This window comes from Centropristis striata, chromosome 2 (genome assembly GCF_030273125.1).
Source record: "Centropristis striata isolate RG_2023a ecotype Rhode Island chromosome 2, C.striata_1.0, whole genome shotgun sequence".
NCBI classification, from domain to species: domain Eukaryota; kingdom Metazoa; phylum Chordata; class Actinopteri; order Perciformes; family Serranidae; genus Centropristis; species Centropristis striata.
In genome coordinates this window covers 49233-75824 of record NC_081518.1, presented here as the reverse complement: position 1 = coordinate 75824, position 26592 = coordinate 49233, and the positions used below count along the sequence as shown (strand labels likewise).

Sequence of the window (26592 nt, the reverse complement as noted above, 5' to 3'; positions counted from 1 at the left end):
ATGATTTGACCTTATGGACGCATCATGACGATGATTTGACCGTATGGAGGCATCATGACGATGATTTGACCGTATGGAGTCATCATGAAGATGATTTGACCGTATGGAGTCATCATGAAGATGATTTGACCGTATGGAGGCAGCATGATGATGATTTGACCGTATGGAAGCATCATGAGGATGATTTGACCGTATGGAGGCATCATGAAGATGATTTGACCGTATGGAGGCATCATGATGATGATTTGACCGTATGGAGTCATCATGAAGATGATTTGACAGTATGGAGGCAGCATGATGATGATTTGACCGTATGGAAGCATCATGACGATGATTTGACCGTATGGAGTCATCATGAAGATGATTTGACCGTATGGAGTCATCATGACGATGATTTGACCATATGGAGTCATCATGAAGATGATTTGACCGTATGGAGTCATCATGAAGATGATTTGACCGTATGGAAGCATCATGAAGATGATTTGACCGTATGGAGGTATGGAGGCATCATGAAGATGATTTGACCGTATGGAGGCATCATGAAGATGATTTGACCGTATGGAAGCATCATGAAGATGATTTGACCGTATGGAGGCATCATGAAGATGATTTGACCGTGTGGAGGCATCATGACGATGATTTAACCGTATGGAGGCATCATGAAGATTATTTGACCGTATGGAGGCATCATGAAGATGATTTGACCGCATGGAGGCATCATGAAGATGATTTGACCGTATGGAAGCATCATGACGATGATTTGACCGCATGGAGGCATCATGAAGATGATTTGACCGTATGGAAGCATCATGAAGATGATTTGACCGTATGGAAGCATCATGAAGATGATTTGACCGTATGGAGGCATCATGAAGATTATTTGACCGTATGGAGGCATCATGAAGATTATTTGACCGTATGGAGGCATCATGAAGATGATTTGACCGCATGGAGGCATCATGATGATGATTTGACCGTATGGAGGCATCATGAAGATGATTTGACCGTATGGAAGCATCATGAAGATGATTTGACCGTATGGAAGCATCATGAAGATGATTTGACCGTATGGAGGCATCATGACGATGATTTGACCGTATGGAGGCATCATGAAGATGATTTGACCGTACGGAGGCATCATGACGATGATTTGACCGTATGGAGGCATCATGAAGATGATTTGACCGCATGGAGTCATCATGAAGATGATTTGACCGTATGGAGGCATCATGAAGATGATTTGACCGTATGGAGGCATCATGAAGATGATTTGACCGTACGGAGGCATCATGACGATGATTTGACCGTATGGAGGCATCATGACGATGATTTGACCGTACGGAGGCATCATGATGATGATTTGACCGTATGGAGGCATCGTGACGATGATTTGACCGTATGGAGGCATCATGAAGGTGATTTGACCGTATGGAGGCATCATGAAGATGATTTGACCGTATGGAGGCATCATGACGATGATTTGACCGCATGGAGGCGTCATGAGGAGTTTTATTCAACTCATCCATTCACAACGAGGCCATTCCCCGGATAATATAACACAGACAACCTTCACAATGTTCATTCATTCATTATTCCTCATCCCTAACAGTTTATCTGAACTCGGGTCACCAAATTAAACCTAAGCTGCATGTTTTTGGACTGTGGGAGGAATCCGGAGGACTCAGAGAAAACTAAGGTGAAAAAATAAAATGAATACAGATATTCAAGTCACCATGTCTCAAGTCAAGTCACAACATCAAAGTCGAGTCTCAAGTCATCAAAACATGGCCTGAAAACGACTTGAGTCCACATCTGTGATGGCTCAGAAATTAAGTTGACTGAGAATAAACAGATTCTTTTAATCAAGATATTACTTTTATTAGCCCTTTGAGGCAAATCTGTGATTTGTGATTTTGGGCTATATAAATAAAATTGATTTCAAAATTGATTTGATTAGTAAAAGCGTCTTTTCCGGCACACAACGGGTTAAAGAGGCTCCGTCCTTTTTAAAAGTAGAGAAAATTAGATATTCAAGAAGGGAAACTTGAGCAAATTCTACAATAAATGGCGACCGTTTATGGACTTTATTGTGACGATGTAACCCCCCTCACACACGCACACACACACACACACACACACACACACACACACACACACACACACACTCCCTCTTCCTTTGTCTTTTCTTTTCTCTCCCCTCTCTTTTACTATTATTTATGTTATTTATGTGACAGTTGTTTGTTCCTAAAATGATCTAAATCTAAATCTAAGGGTGTGTACAACATGTTTAATGCCGACACCAGTAAACCCTGATAAATATCGGTATGTCCCTCTGTTGGTTTTGTAAAAATATGAAAAAACAAACAAACAAAAAAACGTCTTTATCGCAGTTTGGAAACTTATGACATAATTCACCTGAAAGATTAAAAAAAAAAAAAAAAAGTTTCAGGGCTGAAATGTCACTAAATAGAAGAGGAAGGGCGTAAACAAAGCGAGTGTTCGTGGTATAAAAACGCATAAGGAGGGAAAAAAGTTGGACAAAAGTGCATTGTTGTTGTAACATTAATGGGGATGCAAGAATAAGAATTTTCCTCCTCATTATGAGCGAGCTGCCGGGCAGGGTCTCTGGTTTCTCCCCCCTGCCGGGCCCTGGCACCCCCGCTGCCTCCCCACAGAGACGGCTTCCTCGCCGTGATGAGCTTTTGACAGGTCCTAAAACAGGCTCTTAATGCTGTGCCAGGCCAGACATGGAGCGGCTGGGACGCTGGCAGCTTCTTGGCCCACGCTCTGCATCACGGGCCTCAACCCAGTTTACCCCGACTCTTCCTCCCCCTCTCTCTCTCTCTCTCTCTCTCTCTCTCTCCGCCCTTCCTTTATAGTGCCTCAGGATTGTTATGCAAAGCTTTCCAAGCAGAGATGTGGGAGTTCTTTCCAGCACAGATGTATCCAAATCATATTTGTTCAATCTCCCGTCGTGGCGAGAGCTGCGGCGTCCAGGGCCGAGGGCCGCTCGTTATCTGGCCTCACCTGGGACATGAACCACACCTTTAAAACCACACTATCTGGAATCAAACAGTAATTTAAGCTCTATGTCACAAATAACTGCTGACAGCTGTTGAGCCTCCAGATTCCCTCAGAGACGGCGACTCTGCTTTCTTTTTGTGAAGTTCCTAAAAGTTGCTTTAAATATGACAAAAGCATCGAGAGAAGAAGCCTGAACGTCTCAAGTCAGTCAAACAAACAGTTCTTCTTAAAGTTTTAGTATGAAAACTTGACATGAGAATGGGAGTCCAGATAAAGTAGGCTGATCCACTACTGCCCCCCAGTGGTGGACTAGGAGAACTACCTGCAGGGTTCAGATCAACATGTCGTCCATCTGCTGGGAGACGTGACTCCACCAGGATAACTCATTACAGCTACATGCCTTTTCCATTTGTGGTCACTTTTATGGCTTTTGAACTGTAAACATTGTTCCAAGGGAAAGGAAACACTTGTGTTGTGACATTCTTATCTCACAGAATGCTGCTTATATTAAACCTGGTAGTCACTTAGAAAGTCAAAAATGTGTTGGCAGAGAAATAAGGACCAAACTGTCTTATAATCAAAACAGCAGCGTGCACAATAAAACAACAGTGCATGTGCATGTTTATTGTGCTTTACAGATTATTAGAAGCACATGTTCTGTGCAGAAAAAGCTGTAAATCCTGATTGGTTGCACCTTTTTAATCCAATTCATTAAAAGTGGAGGATGAAGGAAGCGATGCTGCTGTTGTTAGGCTCAGAGAGTTCTACGACATTTCAAAGTGTGAAACAAAGCAGGACGGCTCAGATTTTCACACTCAACAGTTTACCATGTGTAAAAACAAAAACACACATTGGATACGGCCGCAGTGACCACACACACACACACACACTGTGTTCACAGAGAGTTAAAGGCTGGAAGGTTTATCACATGAATCTATTTATGCACATTAACAACAGACAATGGTAACATTTTACAATAACCATCATTTATAAATGGTAAACAGATAGTTTATTAATGTTTAATCATCATTTATAAACTGTATATAGGCCATTTAGAATGGTAAATACATAACTTATTAATGTTTAACGAACTAAATTATTTATAAATGCCTAATAGATGGGATATTAATGTAAGTTTATAGTTAATTTACCATTAACAAACAATTAAATTATAATTAATAGTTTATTAATAGTTTTAGTTGCACTCATTATAACATTTTTAACACCATATTAAGTATGTTAATAATTTTGAAATGATTCATTTACATTAAAGAAATTCGTTTGAAACATTTAAAGATTAAATATGTATAGCACTTTGTAAATGGTTAATAACTGGTCTTTAAACCATCTATAAACATGACTTAGATGGTAATTGTAAATTGTTACTGACAACTTATGCATATTTTATTTTATAGTAATGATTTACAATAAATCACATATGATATGTGCAACTTTTCCTTATCCAGATGCAGGGGTGGAAAAATTATTCAGAACCTTTATTTACTGCAGTAAAAGTACTAATACACACTGTGAAATAACTCCACTACAGTAAAAGTACTAATACACACTGTGAAATAACTCCACTACAGTAAAAGTACTAATACACACTGTGAAATAACTCCACTACAGTAAAAGTCCTGCATTCCAAACTTACTGAAGTAAAAGTACAAAAGTATCAGCATCAAAATGTACTTAAAGTATCAAAAGTAAAAGTACTCATTATGCAGAATGACCCACTCAAACTGTTTTATATATTATAAATATATTATTACATGATTTGTACTGATGCATTTATGTAAGCAGCATTTTATTTTATAAGGACAGGGCTCATTTTAACTATCTAATATAAGGTTTCATTTCAAAACAAAAGTCTAATCACGTTAAATTTATCATGTTTTTAGGTTAAATCTCTTCCTGTAAAGTAACTAAAGCTGTCAGATAAATGTAGTGGAGTAAAAAGTTCAATATTTGCCTCTAAATGTAGTGAAGTAGAAGTATAAAGTTACATAAAATGGAAATAGTAAAGTGCCTCTAAACTGTACTTAAGTACAGTACTTGAGTAAATGTACTTAATGTAACAAAGGACATTTAACACCTTTTAATCACATATTAAGGAACGTATAAATTAATACTTTTTACACTTAACATGATCAAAAATCAAATACATTTTTTCTGATCCTCAGTGGAGGAAAGTACATTTACTCAAGTACATTATTTAAGTATATTGTTTATGCTACTTATACTTCTACTCCGCTACATTTCAGAGAGAAATATTGTACGTTTTGTACGAGAGATTAAATTATTTTACAGATTCACATGAATGCAAGAAATTCACAAGCTTTCCCTCAGTAGCCTGAATAAATCAAATAAAAAATACAACCTTTAGCAGCTGTGATTTAATCTAATATTATATATTATTTTAAATGGCCCATTTTGCATGATGAGTACTTTTACTTTTGGTACTTATTTTGATGCCAATACAATAAATTAGAACTTTAACTGAAGTTCACCTTTGACTTTCTCCTTTTATAACAGAGTATTTCTGCTACTTTTACTAGAAGATCTAGAAGAAAAAAGGGGTGAATTCTCCTCTAGCAGCTGCAAAATCCAACAATTGCAATAATCTATTTCACAATTATTAAGTTTTGTAAATCAGCGGAAAGATTAATCTGACAGCAGGTCAGACATTCTCCATGTTAACTTAATAATAATCTAACTTTTTAGCTTTATCAGGAAATAAATCACCTGAAAAGTACATTTACTCAAGTACTGTACCTAAGTACAGTTTTGAGGCACTTTACTTGAATATTTCCATTTCAGGTAATTTTATACTTCTACTTCACTACATTTAGAGAAAATATTGAACTTTTTACTCCACTACATTTATCTGACACTTTAGTTACTTTACAGGAAGAGATTTAACATAAAAACATTAAACATTTAGAGTGATCAGACTTTTGTTTTTAAATTAAACCTCATATCTGCATATTAAGAAGTTTACATTTTTAAATAAATGTGCCCTGTCTTCACAAAATTAAAATGCTGCTTACATAAATGCATCAATACAAATAATGTAATAATATATTTAGAAAATATTAAACCGTCTGAGTGGTTCATTCTGCATAATGAGTACTTTTACTTTTGATACTTTAAGTACATTTTGATGCTGATACTTTTGTACTTTTACTTCAGTAAGTTTTGAATGCAGGACTTTTACTGTAGTGGAGTCATTTCACAGTGTGTATTAGTACTTTTACTGCAGTAAATAAAGGATCTGAATACTTCTTCCATCACTGCCTAAAAGTACCCAGAAACTAAACTTCACTTCAAGCAATCTCAAACTTTTTTTGTCAGTTCCCCTTTAAAACTAGAACATCTGCGACTGGATTATAATCAGAATCTGTTGGGGAACAAAAAGTCCATTTTTTTTTTTGCTAAATTTTAAATGTAAGTTTTTACACTTTGCTGTTTTTGCCTTGATCCCTGTGTTTTAGTGTTAATGATATATCAGACTGAAGGACTGAAGAAGTGCAAACTTTATTAACTTTTTTAGGGAATTAACTGTTGGTGCTGTAGGACATTTAATGATTTGCTACTTGAGCACAATTTTGTGGCACTGAAACTACCTGAAAGTCTTCAGGGGGAAATACTGCACACATTACGACTATGTAGTAATTAATAATAATGAGCATTATGCAGTCAGAGTTGGCAACAACCATGGAAGGAAAAGCATGAAGGGAACACAACAGGTATTTGTTCTCAGCAGGACGACTGGCAGCGCAACATATTCATTTACTCTGCAGCTGCATTCAGACCATTTCTCTAGAAAATCCTTCTGCAGCGACCTCTGACCTCTGACCTCTGACTGCTGCTAGCATCTACAAAACGCCAACATTTCACATGTAGAGTTGTGATGAGATCTACCTACATATCCATCTATCTATCTATCTATCTATCTATCTATCTATCTATCTATCTATCTATCTATCTATCTATCCATCATCTATCTATCTATCTATCTATCTATCTATCTATCTATCTATCTATCCATCCATCATCTATCCATCTATCTATCTATCTATCTATCTATCTATCTATCTATCTATCTATCTATCTATCTATCTATCCATCTATCCATCTATCCATCTATCCATCTATATATCTATCTATCTATCTATCCATCTATCTATCTATCCATCATCTATCCATCTATCTATCTATCTATCTATCTATCTATCTATCTATCTATCTATCTATCCATCATCTATCCATCCATCTATCTATCTATCTATCTATCTATCTATCTATCTATCTATCTATCTATCTATCCATCCATCCATCCATCCATCCATCCATCCATCCATCTCTCTATCTCTCTATCTATCTATCTATCTATCTATCTATCTATCTATCCATCCATCTATCATCTATCTATCTATCTATCTATCTATCTATCTATCTATCTATCATCTATCCATCTATCTATCCATCTATCTATCTATCTATCTATCTATCATCTATCCATCCATCTATCTCTCTCCTCTCTGCTCTGTGTAAACAGCCTGCAGTTCTGTTTTACTGTTTCTCAGTGATATATACGTATATATTTATATATATATATACGTATATATATATATATAAATATATACTATATAATCATAAGTTCAAGATAATGCCTGTTTTACAGTTTCTTTCAGTGTATTTTTGGTGATCTTTTAAAGAAAATACACGTTTCAGAGAGTTATGACTCTCTACGTGTCTCTCAGATGTAATAAACTAGCAATAAACTATCCACGTCTGGTGTATGTAAAACAAAATGAGTGAGAAAGTGTAATCTAAAGAATGTAAAGATGCAGTAAATCATTCTCCTGATTATATTTTACATCAGGCATCTTTTTTTCTCTACTTCAACAGATTCAGACTGGAGCTGCAGGACTCATGACCGTCTCAGCCTCATATCAATAAATAATAATAATAAAGTAATCTATCTATCTATCTATCGAGCTTCCTCCTCAGTCAGTGACATCATCACTTATGATGTCACTGACTGTAAAACACGTCTGTAGATTTTAGGGTGAAAACTGCTCAACCAGGACAGTAAAATGATAAATGGGTTAATTCAGTTTCAGTGACAATGAAACACTGTAAATGTTTATATCAGACAAAACAGGATTTTTTACAGTTAAAAAAAATACATTACTCCATTGTAAAATACTCTGGGGTGTAACAAAATATACTGTAATATATATACAAGCATCACTGTAAATTTTGCATTTATCTTTGGAAAAAAATACTTTTTCTCACTGTTAAATGTACTAAACACCATATCTCTAACAGAAATATACTGTAATATTTAATGGTAAAATCTTTAATATATGCAGCATTTATAAAGTATTTTCTTGTCGATTATATGGCAGAACAGCGTTTCTTTTGATGGAAAAACTTTTTATTTATACAGTAAAATATAGAATAAAATGTCAATCTTAAACATGAAATCAACAGTGTTAATATCATTTTATCGTAATATTAGAAAAAGTTGCACCGTATTTATTACGGTAAAGTTCTGGCAACCACAGCTGCTGGTTTTCACACACACACACACACACACACACACACACACACAGCTCGTGACATTTGCATGTTTAACATTTGTTGACCTTTGACCCCTAACGAGCTGCTCGGAGTCTCAGCGACCTGCTGGGACGTTTGTTTTCTTCCACATGTGAAGATCTTTTAAAACACGTTTCAACCTGTTTAAAAAGAAGATTCACGTGATTCAGGTTTACTGCTACAGTTCTGTATTAATGACAGTTTTGTTACTTGCACAAGTTTTTTCCTTTCTATGTTATTTAATACTTCTACTCAATAATATTTAAGAATGAATTATGGTTCTTTTCACCACACGACATTCAAACACTTTTACTAGCTACTGAGATGAACATTTCAATATATCGTGCTTCCTTGTGTGAACTAATTTGACAAGGACTTGATTGTAACAGATTTTCATTTATATGTAAAAGTTTCACACTCGAGTTTTAATCTCTTATCTCTAATCTGACGAGTCCTCAGATTCATCTGATGAGTATTTAAAGGAAACACTGAACTAAACTATTGAACTGTAAATAAATAAGTAAAAAACATTACTGCACCAGTAGCAGAGGTGGAAACTAACTCAGTACATTTACTCAAGTACTGGACTTAAGTACAAGTTTGAGGTACTTGTACTTTACTTGAGTATTTCCATTTTATGTAACTTTATACTTCTACTTCACTACATTTATCTGACAGCTTTAGTTACTTTTAACATAAAATATATGATCAATTTAAAGTGATTAGACATTTTTCTTTAATTAAACCAGTAAACTAAGTATATTAAAATGAGCCCTGTCTTTACAAGCCCTTACATAAATGCATCAGTAATAATAATGTTATAATATATTTATGATACATAAAACAATCTGAGTGGGTTCATTCTGCATAACGAGTACTTTTACTTTTGATACTTTAAGTACATTTTGCTGCTGATACTTTTGTACTTTTACTTCAGTAAGTTTTGAATGGCGTACTTTTACTGTAGTGGAGTAATTTCACAGTGTGTATTAGTACTTTTACTGTAGTGGAGTCATTTCCCAGTGTGTATTAGTACTTTTACTGTAGTGGAGTCATTTCACAGTGTGTATTAGTACTTTTACTGTAGTGGAGTAATTTCACAGTGTGTATTAGTACTTTTACTGTAGTGGAGTCATTTCACAGTGTGTATTAGTACTTTTACTGTAGTGGAGTCATTTCACAGTGTGTATTAGTACTTTTACTGCAGTAAATAAAGGATCTGAATACTTCTTCCATCACTGATCAGTATTAAAAATATAATAATAGAGTAGATAGATATAATCATTCTGTCACAGCAGATATTTTCCTGTGGAACAAGTATTTCTACATCATTTTTGAACTTAGATGATAATAATTTTGTACAGTTAATAATAATAATAATAATAATAATAATAAAAGAGATTAAAACAGGTGCTCTTTGAAAAGAGGAAATACAGATGAAGACATGTCTGACAAACCTACAGTTGAAATGTTTGAGCTGCTCCCATTGAAGGTTTCTTTTATCTTATAGACTTCCCTCCTGTTTATACTTTTGAATGTTAACTTGGTTTTGAATGCTTGAACATTTGGTTGGGTGGAGGAGCAGACTGGTCCCAGTGCAGCCGGAGCAGGGAGAGCTGGTTCTAATTGGGATGAGGAGATAAAGGCTGTAACTTTATCTGCAGAAAGCTGCTGTGTGCTGCATTATTTCATCTCCTCATGTGCCCTGAAAAAATATGACAAAAACATCAGAGAATGGAAAAAGCATGAGCTCAGCCTGTAACCTGGCAGATATAATCCAATCATTGTGCCGAGGCCCAACTCGTGTTTAACGCCAGTCTATACATCATGCTCTATATCTAATTTAAGCTCTTTGAAGCGCTAGTTTTGAAATCACATTCCAGTTTCCCCTCCCAAACAGCAAATTATTTCTAGTCCCGCGAGACGTGTGATTTCGGACTCAGAGTTGGAGCAAATCACTTGCAGACTACTTCACGAGGAGCTTATTAATGTGAGACGAGAGGTCTGGGATTCAGGCTGAAGTATAAACAACCTCATCATCAATGGACAGCGTAAGAAGAAAAAATAAAAAAGCTTTGACCGTAGAGAGCGTGAGCTTGGTTCCACCTCAACAACATCAACATGCGCTCAGAGTTAGCTTTGACGCCAGATAGCAGAGAACGCTACAGCAGAAATGTGCCCCATAATTGGTAACAGTCTCCGACTGTATGTAAGCAAGGTAGGCTGTAATTAATCCCAGCACAATGAGGATCTTCTGCTCATGTATTTGTTATTGGACGGGGCCACGGGGCCACGCTGGAGCCCATCAGATACAGTGTCCAAATACCAGCAATCAGATGGAGCGTTTCCCTCCTGAAACATCTCCACCAGACTCACCAAAGGTTATCAGGGAGCATCTCGCAGCTCTGACCCCCATGAACCGCCCTCCTCCCCCAACCAGCCTCATTAAAACCTGAATCAGGCTGTTTAAACCAGGCTGGAGTCTGAAGAGAGATGATGGAACGTAGCTGGCACTTCTTATCTGCACATATTAGCACCGTTGAGAAATGGTATGTTGCATTAGCTGCTGCAGTGCCGTTCCCAGCAACAACACCGTCTAAATGCACTCCAGATGTCTCCGTCTCAATATTTCACTACCTCTGCATTCATCTTATCAAGTGTCACAGATCCTGATAACATGTGATAACATGTGATAACAGGATCCTGGAGAACCAGAACCTGCAGCTGACCCACTGCAAAAAACCCTCAAAAACAAGGGAAAAGGTGTATTTTGATTAAAAATATCTAAATTATCTGCCAATAGAACAAGAAAACTAGTCTTGTCAAGACTTTCCAAAACCAGTAAAAATATCTAATGTCAATGAACCACAAATACCTTAGAATTAGTGTATTCTAACTAATAACTAGTGACTTTTTCTTGATTCTAATGAAATACACGTGACCTATTTTCTCAATATGTGTAAAAATATTCTTTAATTAAAAATCAGTAAATGCTAGAGCCATCATCTGGACATAATGATATGATAGACATTATATTTATAGAAACCAGCAAAGTCACAATAAAAACTAGTCAACTTTTCTTCACACAGATACAAAGATTTTTATCTGGCTGCTTGTTTTAAATTTAAGTTATGATTTCTTAGTGATGCTTGAAATCAGAAGTTATAACTTGTAAATATCAGTTTTCTAGTTGTTAGTGTTGGTGAAGCAGCTTTGTAACTGTTGATATTCTAGTTTCCAGCATGTATTTACTCAGTATAGGTGATAAAATCTCAGTAACAAGCTGTAATATCTGATTTAGATCATTAAGGACCAAAACACTGAAAACAAGTGAAACAGTCTAAAATAAAAACTGCTGACTAAGAAGAAGGATCTGATCAGACATTAATAAGCAGATATAACATATTTAACTATTGAATCTGACTCAGAGTTCAGTTTCTGCAGTGATCTCACCTCAAACATTGATGTTGCAGAGAAATTAACTAAACAAGCTGCAAGTCTAATAATAAGAAAGTTTCAGTCTATTTAATACTTAAAATAGTAAAACTTAAATCAGTGGTGGAAAGTAACTAAGTACATTTACTCAGGTACTGGACTTAAGTATAATTTAAAGATACTTGTACTTTACTTGAGTATTTCCATTTTATGTAACTTTATACTTCTACTTCACTACATTTGGAGGCAAATATTGAACTTTTTACTCCACTACATTTATCCGACAGCTTTACTTTTCAAGATTTAACATAAAAAACATGATCAATTTAAAGTGATTAGTTATTAAATTTAACTTCATAACAGTGTATTAAGTAGTAATGTGGCCTGTGTTAACTAAATTAAAGCATTGTTTACATAAATGCATCAATATTAATAATCTAATAATATATTTAGAATATATAAAACAATCTGAATGGGTTCATTCTGCATAACGAGTACTTTTACTTTTGATGCTTTCTTTCTTTTTTCTTCTATTTGAATTTACAACCTGCATGCAGCTGATAAACACAGACACACTTTTTAATCTGTGCTTCTTTGTCATATCTTAAGTACTTTTGATGCAATAAAAACTATGTAAAATATTGTTTTAAACACATTATATTGAAAAAAAGCATCAAATGATCAATATTCTGACAGCTTTGAAAAGCCAAACATGTTTCCTTGAAAGCAGCTTTGAGGAGTTTTCTCTGGTTTGGTGGGAGAGTCAGAGGTCACTAGATGATTATCTGATCTAATAGAATGATTATTATTATTATCGATTAATCTGTCGATTACTTCAACGATTCATCGATTAGTTGTTTGGTGAATAAAATGTATAAAAATATCAATGAGTGTTTCCAAACCACAAGATGACGCCCTCAAATCTCTTGTTTTGTCCACAAATTATAAATATATATATATATATGTATATAAATATATATATATATATATATATATATATATATACATATATATATATTCAGTTTATTGTCATAAAGGAACAAAGAAACCAGAAATATTCACATTGAAGAAGCTGAAATCAGAGAATTTGGACTTATTGTCTTTAAAAAACTGCTCAAACCAATTATTGGATTATCAAAATAGTTGATGATTAATTTAATAATCGATTGTTGTTCAATTAATAGAATAATTGTTACAGCTCTAGATATGTTAATTTTGTATTTACACAATTTAATTGAACTTTATGAGCTTCACTCGTATTATTTATTACATTTCCAACCACAAAGATGTGATCAGTTCCTGATGAGCAGCTTCACCACACACACTTTACCCTCACTCATTAGTATTATTATTATTATTATTATTATTATTATTATTATTATTATTTCTCCTTTCTCACACGTCTTTGCCTCGTGTTGGAGGCTTCCTTCCGTCTGGTAAATGACATTTCTAGTGGTCAGATTCTGGTAAACTTATTCTGGTATTTATGACATCTGATACTACAAGAAACAGCTGAGAAACGTTTTGGTGAATTTTTTTCAGGGTTCTGTGTTTTTTGTCATATAAGCGCCTGCCTATTAAAGATGCATTTCATCTGTCCTGAAAAAGCTCATATAAACTTCAAATTGTCTGTAAATAAGGAAATAAATGGACTGTCACCTGACTTTACACACTCACAACCATTTGAGAAATCAGATGGATTTATTTATTGAATTCTGTTTCACAATCTGTACATTAAATCTGTAATCATTAAATCTGACTACAGACTCGTGTCTTTTTTTCTCGACAAAGCTGTAAACAGTCTTCTCCACTGCTGAGGAGCTTTATCTAATTACTAACAGGCTAAAAACAGAAATGTTAACTCCCTGGCCTCTGCTTTAACTGTAGCATTGAAGACTCCAGTAGGTGTTATAATTATTATTCATTATATATAATTATATAATTATTCCTCAGCCCAGAACAAACTGAATGACAGTTCAGGAACTGGTTGGGAACCATTGAATCCCTGAGCCCAGTGACCAGCTTCACACCGGCCAAAGCTGCTTTCCTCTCTGAACAATTCTTGTCCTGGGAGGAAATCCCGTTTGATGGGTCCTGATTGGGAAGCTTGTTCCCTCGGGGCCAAGGTCCCCCTGGTTCCCCCAGCTCCGGCCCTCAGGGCCCTCAGGGATCAGTCCTCCTCTGAGGAGAGCTGGGCTCCTTGGTCCTGGAGCTCTGTGTCGGGCTCCATGGGGTCGCTGTCAGCAGAGCAGCTCCCCATAGAGACCTTCAGTCCCTCAGACAGTTTCTGGGCGGCCAGCTTGGCCTGCAGCTCCTGAAATTAAACACAGAGAAAAGTTGACATGAATAGGCTGGTAAACAGAAAACAAGCACATTATTATCAAGCAGCACAGCCACAGCTATTAAACCGGGAACAAAAGAAGAAGTGATAATCAGCTGAACAGGCAGACTTCAGCTGACAACAGCACAATGTGACGTTTGGCTCTGGAGTCAAACTGACGATGTGAAGAGACACACGGAGCTTCGCTGGCTGACTCAACGCTGGCTGACTCAACGCTGGCTGACTCAACGCTGCCCTCTAGAGCCGCCGGAGCGCTACGACCTGCACTTTAACACATTTAGACTCAACGCTGCCCTCTAGAGCCGCCGGAGCGCTACGACCTGCACTTTAACACATTTAGACATTTAGCTGCCCTCTAGAGCCGCCGGAGCGCTACGACCTGCACTTTAACACATTTAGACATTTAGCTGCCCTCTAGAGCCGCCGGAGCGCTACGACCTGTAATACATTTAGACATTTAGCTGCCCTCTAGAGCCGACGGAGCGATACGACCTGCACTTTAACACATTTAGACTCAACGCTGCCCTCTAGAGCCGCCGGAGCGCTACGACCTGCACTTTAACACATTTAGACTCAACGCTGCCCTCTAGAACCGCCGGAGCGCTACGACCTGCACTTTAACACATTTAGACTCAACGCTGCCCTCTAGAGCCGCCGGAGCGCTACAACCTGCACTTTAACACATTTAGACTCAACGCTGCCCTCTAGAGCCGCCGGAGCGCTACGACCTGCACTTTAACACATTTAGACTCAACGCTGCCCTCTAGAGCCGCCGGAGCGCTACGACCTGCACTTTAACACATTTAGACATTTAGCTGCCCTCTAGAGCCGACGGAGCGATACGACCTGCACTTTAACACATTTAGACTCAACGCTGCCCTCTAGAGCCGCCGGAGCGCTACGACCTGCACTTTAACACATTTAGACTCAACGCTGCCCTCTAGAGCCGCCGGAGCGCTACGACCTGCACTTTAACACATTTAGACTCAACGCTGCCCTCTAGAGCCGCCGGAGCGCTACGACCTGCACTTTAACACATTTAGACATTTAGCTGCCCTCTAGAGCCGCCGGAGCGCTACGACCTGTAATACATTTAGACATTTAGCTGCCCTCTAGAGCCGACGGAGCGATACGACCTGCACTTTAACACATTTAGACATTTAGCTGCCCTCTAGAGCCGCCGGAGCGCTACGACCTGCACTTAAACACATTTAGACATTTAGCTGCCCTCTAGAGCCGCCGGAGCGCTACGACCTGTAATACATTTAGACATTTAGCTGCCCTCTAGAGCCGCTGGAGCGCTACGACCTGTAATACATTTAGACATTTAGCTGCCCTCTAGAGCCGCCGGAGCGCTACGACCTGCACTTCAACACATTTAGACATTTAGCTGCCCTCTAGAGCCGCCGGAGCGCTACGACCTGCACTTCAACACATTTAGACATTTAGCTGCCCTCTAGAGCCGCCGGAGCGCTACGACCTGTAATACATTTAGACATTTAGCTGCCCTCTAGAGCTACGACCTGCACTTCAACACATTTAGACATTTAGCTGCCCTCTAGAGCCGCCGGAGCGCTACGACCTGCACTTCAACACATTTAGACATTTAGCAGACGCTTTTATCTAAAGCAGCTATTCTCAACCTTGGGTTCGGGACCCCAATTGGGGTCGCGAGATGATTTCTGGGGGTCGCCAAATCATTTTGGAAGTCAGCTCTGTCTCCACTGTGTTAAAGTGTTCATGTGTTAATGTGTTTTAGTCTTTTTGGTCACTTAATGTCTTTTTCTGGTCATTTTGTGTGTTTTTTGGTCATTTTGTGTCTTTTTATCATTTTGTGGTCAATTTGTGTCTTTTTTTGGTCATTTTGTTTCCTTTTTTTGGTCATTTTGTTTCCTTTTTTTGGTCATTTTGTTTCTTTTTTGGGTGATCTGAACTATGCGTGTGAGATTGTGTTCAGTGAGTGGGGGTCACGGACAACATGCATGTTAAATTGGGGGTCGCGACTCAAAAAGGTTGAGAACTACTGATATAAAGGGACTAACAGAAAGAAAGGGGAATAACCAAGGAATAGTGCAGTAATAAGGTCTGGAGAGGATCTTTAAGGAGGAGAGTTATGGTGTGGTCTAGGAGAGAAGCTCCTCTCTGAAGGTCTTCAGGAGGTTCTAAAGGTAGAGAGGAACCCTGCTCTGGTAGAACCGGTAGTGGTTCCACCAACGGGGAACAACAAACACTAAGAGTCTGGATTGTGTTGGACCGGACGGGGGGCAGAGCCAGAACCGTTCACTGGAAGAGCTCAGTGGTGGAGAGGGAGCAAACAGTAGTGTTCAAAATAATATCAGTCCAGTGTGACTAACCAGATTAATCAGGTTTTTGGTATATTTTTATTGCTACATGGTAAACAAGGTACCAGTAGGTGCAGCAGATTCTCAGAAACCAACCAGACCAGCATTGGTGATATGCAGCTCTGAAGGCTGTCACATTGGGCAATTAGTTGAAAGGGGTGTGTTCATAAATATAGCAGTGTGGCATTCAATCAGTGAGGTCATCAATTTAGTGAAAACCAGGTGTGAATCAGGTTTCCTCTATTTAAGATGAAGCAGCACTTGTTGAGGAAAATGGGTGGTTAAGACATTGTTCAGAAGAACAGCGTACTCTGATTAACAAGTTGATTGGAGAGGAAAACTTATAAAGAGGAGCAAACTATTATAGGCTGTTCAGCTAAAATGATCTCAATGCTTTAAAATGGAGAGAAAACCAGAGACAGGTGGCAGAAAACAGAAGAAACCATCAGAATGATGGAAGAATAAGCAGAATGGTAAAGGCTCAGCCAATGATCAGCTCCAGATGATCAAAGACAATGATCAGCTCCAGATGATCAAAGACAATGATCAGCTCCAGGTGATCAGAGACAATGATCAGCTCCAGGTGATCAAAGACAATGATCAGCTCCAGGTGATCAGAGACAATGATCAGCTCCAGGTGATCAGAGACAATGATCAGCTCCAGATGATCAGAGACAGTGATCAGCTCCAGGTGATCAGAGACAATGATCAGCTCCAGATGATCAAAGACAATGATCAGCTCCAGGTGATCAAAGACAATGATCAGCTCCAGATGATCAGAGACAGTGATCAGCTCCAGATGATCAAAGACAATGATCAGCTCCAGGTGATCAGAGACAATGATCAGCTCCAGATGATCAGAGACAGTGATCAGCTCCAGATGATCAGAGACAATGATCAGCTCCAGGTGATCAGAGACAATGATCAGCTCCAGGTGATCAAAGACAATGATCAGCTCCAGATGATCAAAGACAATGATCAGCTCCAGATGATCAAAGACAATGATCAGCTCCAGATGATCAAAGACAATGATCAGCTCCAGATGATCAAAGACAATGATCAGCTCCAGATGATCAAAGACAATGATCAGCTCCAGATGATCAAAGACAATGATCAGCTCCAGGTGATCAGAGACAGTCTGGAGTTACCTGTTAGTGCTGAGACAGGTAGAAGACGTCTGTGTGAAGATAATCTAGTTACAAGAATCCCACAAAGTCCCTCTGGTAAAAACAGGCAGAAGAGTTACAACCTGCCAGAGAACACATCAACTGGCCTGAAGAGAAACGGAGGAACATTTAGTGGACTGATGAGAGTCAAACTGTTCTTTTTGGGTCCAAACGCAGACAGTTAGTGAGACGAGCCCCAAACTCTGAATTCAGCCTCAGAACACAGTGAAGACATGAAGCATCATGATGTGTTCCTCTACTATGGTGTTGTGTCCACGCTTCTTACTAAATAATAGATTTTTCAGCCTCTGTAGCAGATAGAAATAAAATTCAAAGTGACTTAAAACCACTTAAAACTACTTAAAACCAGGGAGACACGGCCGGACTCAAAGCCTTAAAGCCTCCATGGTGGAGTGTTTTAAGTCTCGTCTTAATAAACATTTTTATTCTCTGGCTTTTTAACTTTGCCTGAGTTTTGTGGTCCTCTGTGTCTTTTATTTATTTTACTATGTTTATCTGTTTGATTATTGTTTTATTTATAGCATCATTTTACATGTATGCACTTCTGTGATTATTTTGTGCTTGTTGTTCTATGGAAATGTTTGTTTTATTGTTTTTATGATTCTATGTGGAGCACTTTGGAGACGTTTTGGTAGTTTAAATGTGCTCTAGAGATAAAGTGGGTCACTAACCAGCTGCTTGTTGGTCTGATCCTTCAGCAGGATAGCCGACTCGTCCATAGACAGCAGCCGGGCCGGGCTGTGGTGGAGAGGAGGCAGCCTGGCGGCGGTGATGTCATCCAGGTGTTTCCTGTCCCGCTCCCTCCTGGCCTGAGCAGATAGCGGCGAGGGGCCCTCAGGAGACGGGCTGGGAGACGAGGGGCCCTCAGGAGAGACGGGGCCAGGTTTGTGGGGCAGCCTGGAGAATAAAAAGTGATTTACAATAAGAAATATTGCTTCAGAATGAAATCTACACAAGCATTTTTGGTCTAAATGTCTACAAAAGTAATCACTAGGGAGGGCATCGATTTTAGAATATTCGAATAGTCATTAAATCATAAAAAATCAAATAGTTCATCATATCTGGAAGGAAAATAAGTTGTATTATTGGTGCCTTCCTCACGGGGGCAGCGTAGCATTTGATAATACAGTGTGGCGGCTAGATGCCAAACTGTAGAAGAAGAAACAAACTGTAGAAGAAGAAACAAACTGTAGAAGAAGAAACAAACGGGGCAGAGGGTTTTCCACAGCGGGACAAGATAGTTAGCCTCCAGAGGGATTTGGAGACTCTGGAGGTGACGTTTGGTTTTCAGCCTCGCTAACTGTGCACGTCAGCAGCTGAGCATAAACAAACCAGCATGGCTAATTATGCACAGAGTCTCCGCTGATCATAAACAGAGTGATGGTGAATTAACGCCATCACTAACTGCACAGAGTGTCTGGTGCTTGTTATAAACAAACAGAGATCGCTAAGCTAACACCTCCTGCAGCAGCAGCACATACACACTGTACTGCTACAGAGCTAACTGTTAGCCTGTTAGCACATACACACTGTACTGCTACAGAGCTAACTGTTAGCCTGTTAGCACATACACACTGTACTGCTACAGAGCTAACTTATAGCCTGTTAGCACATACACACTGTACTGCTACAGAGCTAACTGTTAGCCTGTTAGCACATACACACTGTACAGCTACAGAGCTAACTGTTAGCCTGTTAGCACATACACACTGTACTGCTACAGAGCTAACTGTTAGCCTGTTAGCACATACATACTGTACTGCTACAGAGCTAACTGTTAGCCTGTTAGCACATACACACTGTACTGCTACAGAGCTAACTGTTAGCCTGTTAGCACATACACACTGTACTGCTACAGAGCTAACTGTTAGCCTGTTAGCACATACACACTGTACTGCTACAGAGCTAACTGTTAGCCTGTTAGCACATACACACTGTACTGCTACAGAGCTAACTGTTAGCCTGTTAGCACATACACACTGTACTGCTACAGAGCTAACTGTTAGCCTGTTAGCACATACACACTGTACGGCTACAGAGCTAACTGTTAGCCTGTTAGCACATACACACTGTACTGCTACAGAGCTAACTGTTAGCCTGTTAGCACATACACACTGTACTGCTACAGAGCTAACTGTTAGCCTGTTAGCACAAACACACTGTACTGCTACAGAGCTAACTGTTAGCCTGTTAGCACATACACACTGTACTGCTACAGAGCTAACTGTTAGCCTGTTAGCACATACACACTGTACTGCTACAGAGCTAACTGTTAGCCTGTTAGCACATACACACTGTACGGCTACAGAGCTAACTGTTAGCCTGTTAGCACATACACACTGTACTGCTACAGAGCTAACTGTTAGCCTGTTAGCACATACACACTGTACTGCTACAGAGCTAACTGTTAGCCTGTTAGCACAAACACACTGTACTGCTACAGAGCTAACTGTTAGCCTGTTAGCACATACACACTGTACTGCTACAGAGCTAACTGTAGCTACACTGTAAAAAATGTTTGTAGAAATTACAGTAACACTGTGAAAAATGCATCACATAGAAGGTGTACAATTTAAAATTGTATATCACGGTAGTAGACAACTACTATCAAGGAATAGTACACAACTTAAACTATAAAAATATTTTTAAAAATGTATGTAAAATTAATGGAGAAATACCATAATGTCACAAAGACACAACTACCCTGAAAAAAACAATATTATTCAGTCTAAATTACAGTTTTTTTTCCTGATATTTACATTTAAATTTCCAATTGAAAAACCCACTCACTGTATTTTTACGGTGAAGTTCTAACAACAATAGCTGCCGGTATTTTACCATAAATCAAACAGGGGTTGGAGGCTCTTCTTAACGAGCTGCGGGGTCGGAGGCTCTTCTTAACGAGCAAGTATTATCGAATACTTGAATATCAATCGATTAGTACCCCACGATTATGGAATAGTAGCTTTGCCTGAAATGCACATCCCTGGTAATCACATGATGAAATGAAGTCCACTCACTGATTTGGTCTGAAGATTTGCTTCCTGAGAGCTGAAGTCTTCTCCGTTTTCTCCAGGACTGTGACGTAGTGAGGCTGTTTTCTGAGAAAGTAATTGCTGTTTCCTGGGTCTTTGGACTCTCTGCTGAAACCAGGACTAGTTTCAGACAGCCTGACCCTGTCCAGGGCCTCCACCAGGTCCCCCTCAGAGTCCAGAGAGGCCCCGGCAGCAGCCGTCTCCATGGAGACGAACTGCTCCCGTTGCTTGTCGTTTTCCTGAACACGAGCCGAGACAGGTGAGGCTGCATCACCTGCAGCAGGTGAGTCGGGGATCGCTCGTCGTTGTGAAGTGAAAGCCTGCTGGTACTTGGACTGTAACTCTGTCCTGGCAGCGGACTCCAAGCTCCGCCTCCTCTCGTCTTCATCATGGTGTTCAATGGCAAGACGCACTTTCTCTGCAAAATCTTTAATCTTTTTCCCTTTGTCAGGAAGACTCTGGAGAAACCTCCTACAAACGACACACAGGACAGAAAGATGTTCAATCTGGGCTGTGCACTGCAAAAAGACACCTCTCAAAAACAAAAAAAAGTACAAAAATTTGGTGCATTTTGCTTAAAAATATCAAAATTATCTGCCAATGGAACAAGAAAATTTGTCTTGTCAAAACTTTCCAAAAAAGTAAAAATATCTAATCTCAATGAAGCCACAAATACCTTAGAATTAGTGTATTCTAACTAATAACAAGTGTTTTTTATTGTTGTTGTTAAATGTTTCATGTTAAATGTTTAAATATCAAGTGTCAGTTTAATGTTCTAGTTAATGACATACACACTACACAACAATACACACTTCTATTGATTCATTGGTCATAAAACTATTGATTCATCTGGCTGCTTGTTTTAATATGTGAAGAGGTCAAATTATGTCAAAGTTATGATTTATTAGTGATGCTTGAAATAATAAATGATTACTTGTAAATATTAGTTTTCTAGTTGTTAGTGTTGGTGAAGCAGCTTTGTAACTGTTGATATTCTAGTTTCCAGCATGTATTTACTCAGTATAGGTGATAATAATAATAATAATAACAATAATAATAATAATAATAATATCTGATTTAGATCATTAAGGACCAAAACACTGAAAACAAGCGAAACAGTCGAACATAAAAACTACAAAATGACTCAGCAAGACACAAATTGACTTAAAAAAGACACAAAAAGACAGAATAACATGTTATCCTGCAGAAACATGGAGTCAGCTCCAGTTTTAACCCCTGAGGATAATTTATTCTGGGTTAAAACAGTTTCTGGTAACTTACCTGTTACTGAGGATCTTCTGCTGTCTCAGCAGCAGCTCCTGGAGCTCCTCTCTGCTCAGCTGTCCCATCTGTCCCATCTGTCCCAGGTGTCCCAGGTGTCCCTGCTGTCCCAGGTGTCCCATCTGTCCCTGCTGTCCCAGGTGTCCCTGCTGTCCCAGGTGTCCCTGCTGTCCCAGGTGTCCCAGGTGTCCCTGCTGTCCCATCTGTCCCTGCTGTCCCAGGTGTCCCTGCTGTCCCAGGTGTCCCTGCTGTCCCAGGTGTCCCAGGTGTCCCTGCTGTCCCAGGAGTCCCTGCTGTCCCAGGAGTCCCTGCTGTCCCAGCCGCTCTGTCCCCGACCAGGACATGTCTGTTAGCTGGAGACAGCTAGCAGTTACTGACCTCCATCACAGACAGACAACAGCTTCACTGCTACATAAACACTTCAATCAGACCTGTTAACTGACTCTTCTCTAGTTTAAAGAGTTTAACCTGTTAACTGACTCTTCTCTAGTTTAAAGAGTTTAACCTGTTAACTGACTCTTCTCTAGTTTAAAGAGTTTAACCTGTTAACTGACTCTTCTCTAGTTTAAAGAGTTTAACCTGTTAACTGACTCTTCTCTAGTTTAAAGAGTTTAACCTGTTAACTGACTCTTCTCTAGTTTAAAGAGTTTAACCTGTTAACTGCCTCTTCTCTAGTTTAAAGAGTTTAACCTGTGAACTGACTCTTCTCTAGTTTAAAGAGAGTTTAGTGAAGCTGTGAGTGTTTACAGCAGCTTCCCGTCTCAACACGAGACAACAACAGCTCGGATCTTCTTCTGCAGCGGACATGGAGCTGTGATGTGGCGCTCTGAGCTCTCTAGCGCCCCTCCGCTCAGGACGAGGTACTACTATGCTGCGTTCGAATGCACTCGGAACTCGGAAAGATGCCTTTCCTAGGTGTAATACAAATCGCTTCTCCAAATCGTCCCCCTTGCACGAAGTCTTTTAAATTCTTCATAGGGTTTTTATTTTTTTATTTTTTTCCTTATTTCTTAAATTCTTAAAGCAATGTGGCTTATAAATAATCTGTATGCAGTAGGCTATCACAGGCTTTTTTCAATCAATAAAGTGTAAACAGTCACTTTATCTTGAACATTTAGTCTGTTATGTCTCATTTAATTTAGCATTTGTGTTACTAAAAGTGTAGAATTACTTTGTGGTGGTATTTGCACTCCCACTCTGTTAATTAAAGAGTTTGTGTGAGCGTAGAAGGGACGAAAAAGCTCAGTAAAAGTGTGAAAAAATATTATAGTTTTTCCCATATTTAGACTACATTAGTCTATAAGGTGTAATATTGCACTTATTTTAATTATATCCAGGAAACTGATAAGATTTAATTCTATTTTTATCAAAACCATTTAACTGTATGTTGTACCAGGCAGCGTCTGACCCGTCAACTTTCACCATCAAAATAGAAATCATTGCACTTGGTGAGTGAAACTTTGAAAAAAATGTTTCACCGTAGATTAAATATTCACATTAAAGAAGCTTTCTCTTTCTCTCTCTCTCTGGTAACTGATGTACTTCCCTAGAATAATTTTTAAATGCTCCAAAGACATCCAAACAAACATCACTTTGCTGTGGCTGGCCACGTTTTCAGAGGTTGAGCAATGAAACACATTTACCTCGGAAGTCGGAATTTCCAACGGGGATCTTTCCGAGTTCCGAGTGCAATCGAACGCAGCATTACACCTCTTCTCTATGCCACTGGACCTAGAGCGCCCCCTGGAGGACTGGAGGAGCCCCACAGCCACTGGACCTAGAGCGCCCCCTGGAGGACTGGAGGAGCCCCACAGCCACTGGACCTAGAGCGCCCCCTGGAGGACTGGAGGAGCCCCACAGCCAAGCTCCCTGCAGACCACCTCTGCATCCTGCTGGTTAAAGTCAGCTTCACACACTGGGGACCAGCTCTGGTTAGACTGGTCAGACTGGTCAGACTTCAGCTCCAGTCTGCCTGAGAACACACTGGTCCCATCCACCAGCCTGACAGAGTCTGGAGAGGAGAGAGAAGAGAAACAGAGTAAATAAATAAAAGAAGAAAAACTCCAGCAGCAATGAAGACAGTGGTGTTGTCCTTTTGTTGTTCAGAGCCACAATTAAAACAGATTTTTAACTAAATTATTTAAAAATGATTTAAAACTTAAATCTGAAGATGAGTGAAATATAAAACTTGCGAGTGATACATTTGAGTTTAATTTACTTTTATTACCCATAAGTCATCCTGTCAGGAAACAACTACAACTACGGTGTCTTATAATGGACAAACATCAACCGTTATGGAAAATGATCTGCAGGACTGATAAAAGAAATAATGAAATGTATGCTGACTGTGTGATGGGTCTTTATTAAGAGAGAGCAAAGCTACAGTCTGCTCACATGTGCCAATATAATGTGCACGTCTAAATAAATGCTGAACTGTTGTTCTTCCTGTTACTACAGGCAGCTAGACCACTAAAACAATGAAACAACACATGAAACAAGGACCAAGAGCTCTGACCTGCATCAAGGCCAGCTATGATGGTTTCAGGGGTACGTCAGGGTTAAGGGCTGATCTGTCTAAACATGGATCCATGGAACATTCTCCCAGCTTATGAAGAAGTAGTGTTTGAATGTGTCATACGTGTAAAGATACAGATTCAGATATCTCCCTGACGTACACAGAGCTGTTTGTCACCTCTGTGCAACGTGCAAAAATGTGCATGTAGGTGTCATACATCTTCATAAATGCAAGTGCTGATCTTTTGAAAGTATATTTAATTTATTATTATTTATTTATTTTAATTCAGGCTAGCAACACATTGTCATCAGTCAAAATGTTTTGCAAAAACAAATTACAAATGCAGAATCAGCCAGTCTTCACTTCTTTAGACTTCCTGACAGACAATGAGGTGTTAATGTGAGTATTTAGTTTTAGCTGCAGATTAATATGATAAAGTCATCAGTTCTTCTGTGTTTATCTCCGGGCGGTATAAACTACATCAGTCTCCACTTCTCTCTCATCTTTCAGGACACCACAGTCATTCTGTAAAGAGTCCACACATGTCAAATAGTTTGAAAAAACAATACACCACCTTTGAAATATGAAAACATAAAAGCTGTTTCACCTCATACTCAGGTTGGTTCTGTTCTTCGTTGGCAGCTGAATGAAAGAGACGATACGTCTGATCAGCTCATTTAATCACCGTGACACACTAATGCAGAATGTATAAATATAAAATAAGATATCCAGTAGTTCCAGGGAGGTTCCTGTCTGAAGCTTCCTGACTCTAACAGCCAGACCAACGATGACACTAACAAGGACAACAGTGAGAGAGCCCAGGATCACACTTCATTCCCATGCCTGTTAAAGAAATAATACAAAATAAATATACTTTATTAAATGTACGTGCATAAATGATACACAATGCACAAAAGCATTGAAATCATTTATCTTTGGAGACAAAACTTACGCTGAAACAAACTGAGTCTAACTGTTTTGCCTTCAAGCATCTGATAACCTGTGCAATGAGAAATCTTGAGGAGAATCTTACTTTTACAGTCGTTTTCTGTGTCATCACCTGACTCATTGCTGCCTGTTAAAGAAATAAAAGATTAAGTCTCCTTTAATCAAAATTATAAAACCGACTGTGTTGCATAAAGGATGTTGTTTTAAGACTATTATTACAGAAGAGACTGATCTTACCTTTAACCTTTAAACGTCTCACACAGAAAGTTGGAGTTCCACCTTTACTAAATCCACAGAAATACAGTCCAGAGTCTGATGCATTTACTTGTTTGATTTTGAGAGAGACATGGGAGATGTTGGATCTCATTTCATAATTTCCATCTTTAAATCCATCACAGAAGGTGACACTACTCTTGGAGTTTATCATAGCAGAGATACAGATGGGCTCAGGTCTCTGGTCCAGTCTGAACCAATGTTGAATGTTGGAACCTCATATCTTGACATGTTGGAGCACGTCAGAGGGACTCCTTCTAGCCTGGACCTCCACAGTCTGATTCTCAGAACCTGAGACAGAGATCCAGCCTGAAACAAACAGCAGAGACGGCAGAACTTTAAACATACATTAACACTGATGCAGTTTGGTGTAATTCAGTGTCAGGACGTACTGAGGCTGCAGAGAAGTAAAGCTGTTATCAAGATGAACTTCTTCATGGTGTGTGAGACTGCCGGTCTGCAAGGTCCTCAAATGAACTGTGCTCCAGTAACGCTCCTTTAATGTTAAGAGGCGGGCTCTTTTCTCATGCATCAGTCTGACCACATGCATGCTTTCAGGAAAACAAAAGAGTTGATGCAGACGGTAAACTGTTACATT

General features: G+C 39.0%; 1 protein-coding gene across 1 annotated transcript; it reads right to left on the bottom strand.

The window, feature by feature from the left end:
* Nucleotides 1-13712: 13712 nt before the first annotated feature.
* On the bottom strand, nucleotides 13713-22501 carry polr2m (RNA polymerase II subunit M). The gene is made up of 4 exons (XM_059354837.1): nucleotides 22259-22501; nucleotides 20963-21448; nucleotides 18614-18839; nucleotides 13713-14386 (listed from the first exon to the last, which is right to left on the bottom strand). Exons 1-4 carry the CDS (start codon nucleotides 22459-22461, stop codon nucleotides 14243-14245), a joined length of 1059 nt encoding a protein of 352 aa, XP_059210820.1. The 5' UTR covers nucleotides 22462-22501; the 3' UTR covers nucleotides 13713-14242.
* Between the last annotated feature and the right edge of the window lie 4091 nt (nucleotides 22502-26592).

What these genes read in the sequence shown, in the direction of transcription:
- polr2m (XM_059354837.1), bottom strand. Translation starts at nt 22,461, where the DNA reads ATGGGACAGCAGGGACACCTGGGACACCTGGGACAGCAGGGACACCTG. An exon ending in CAGAAGATCCTCAGTAACAG is followed by an intron (nt 21,449 to 22,258) that starts GTAAGTTACCAG and finishes TGTCGTTTGTAG; the next exon opens with GAGGTTTCTCCAGAGTCTTC. An exon ending in CAAATCTTCAGACCAAATCA is followed by an intron (nt 18,840 to 20,962) that starts GTGAGTGGACTT and finishes TTTATTCTCCAG; the next exon opens with GCTGCCCCACAAACCTGGCC.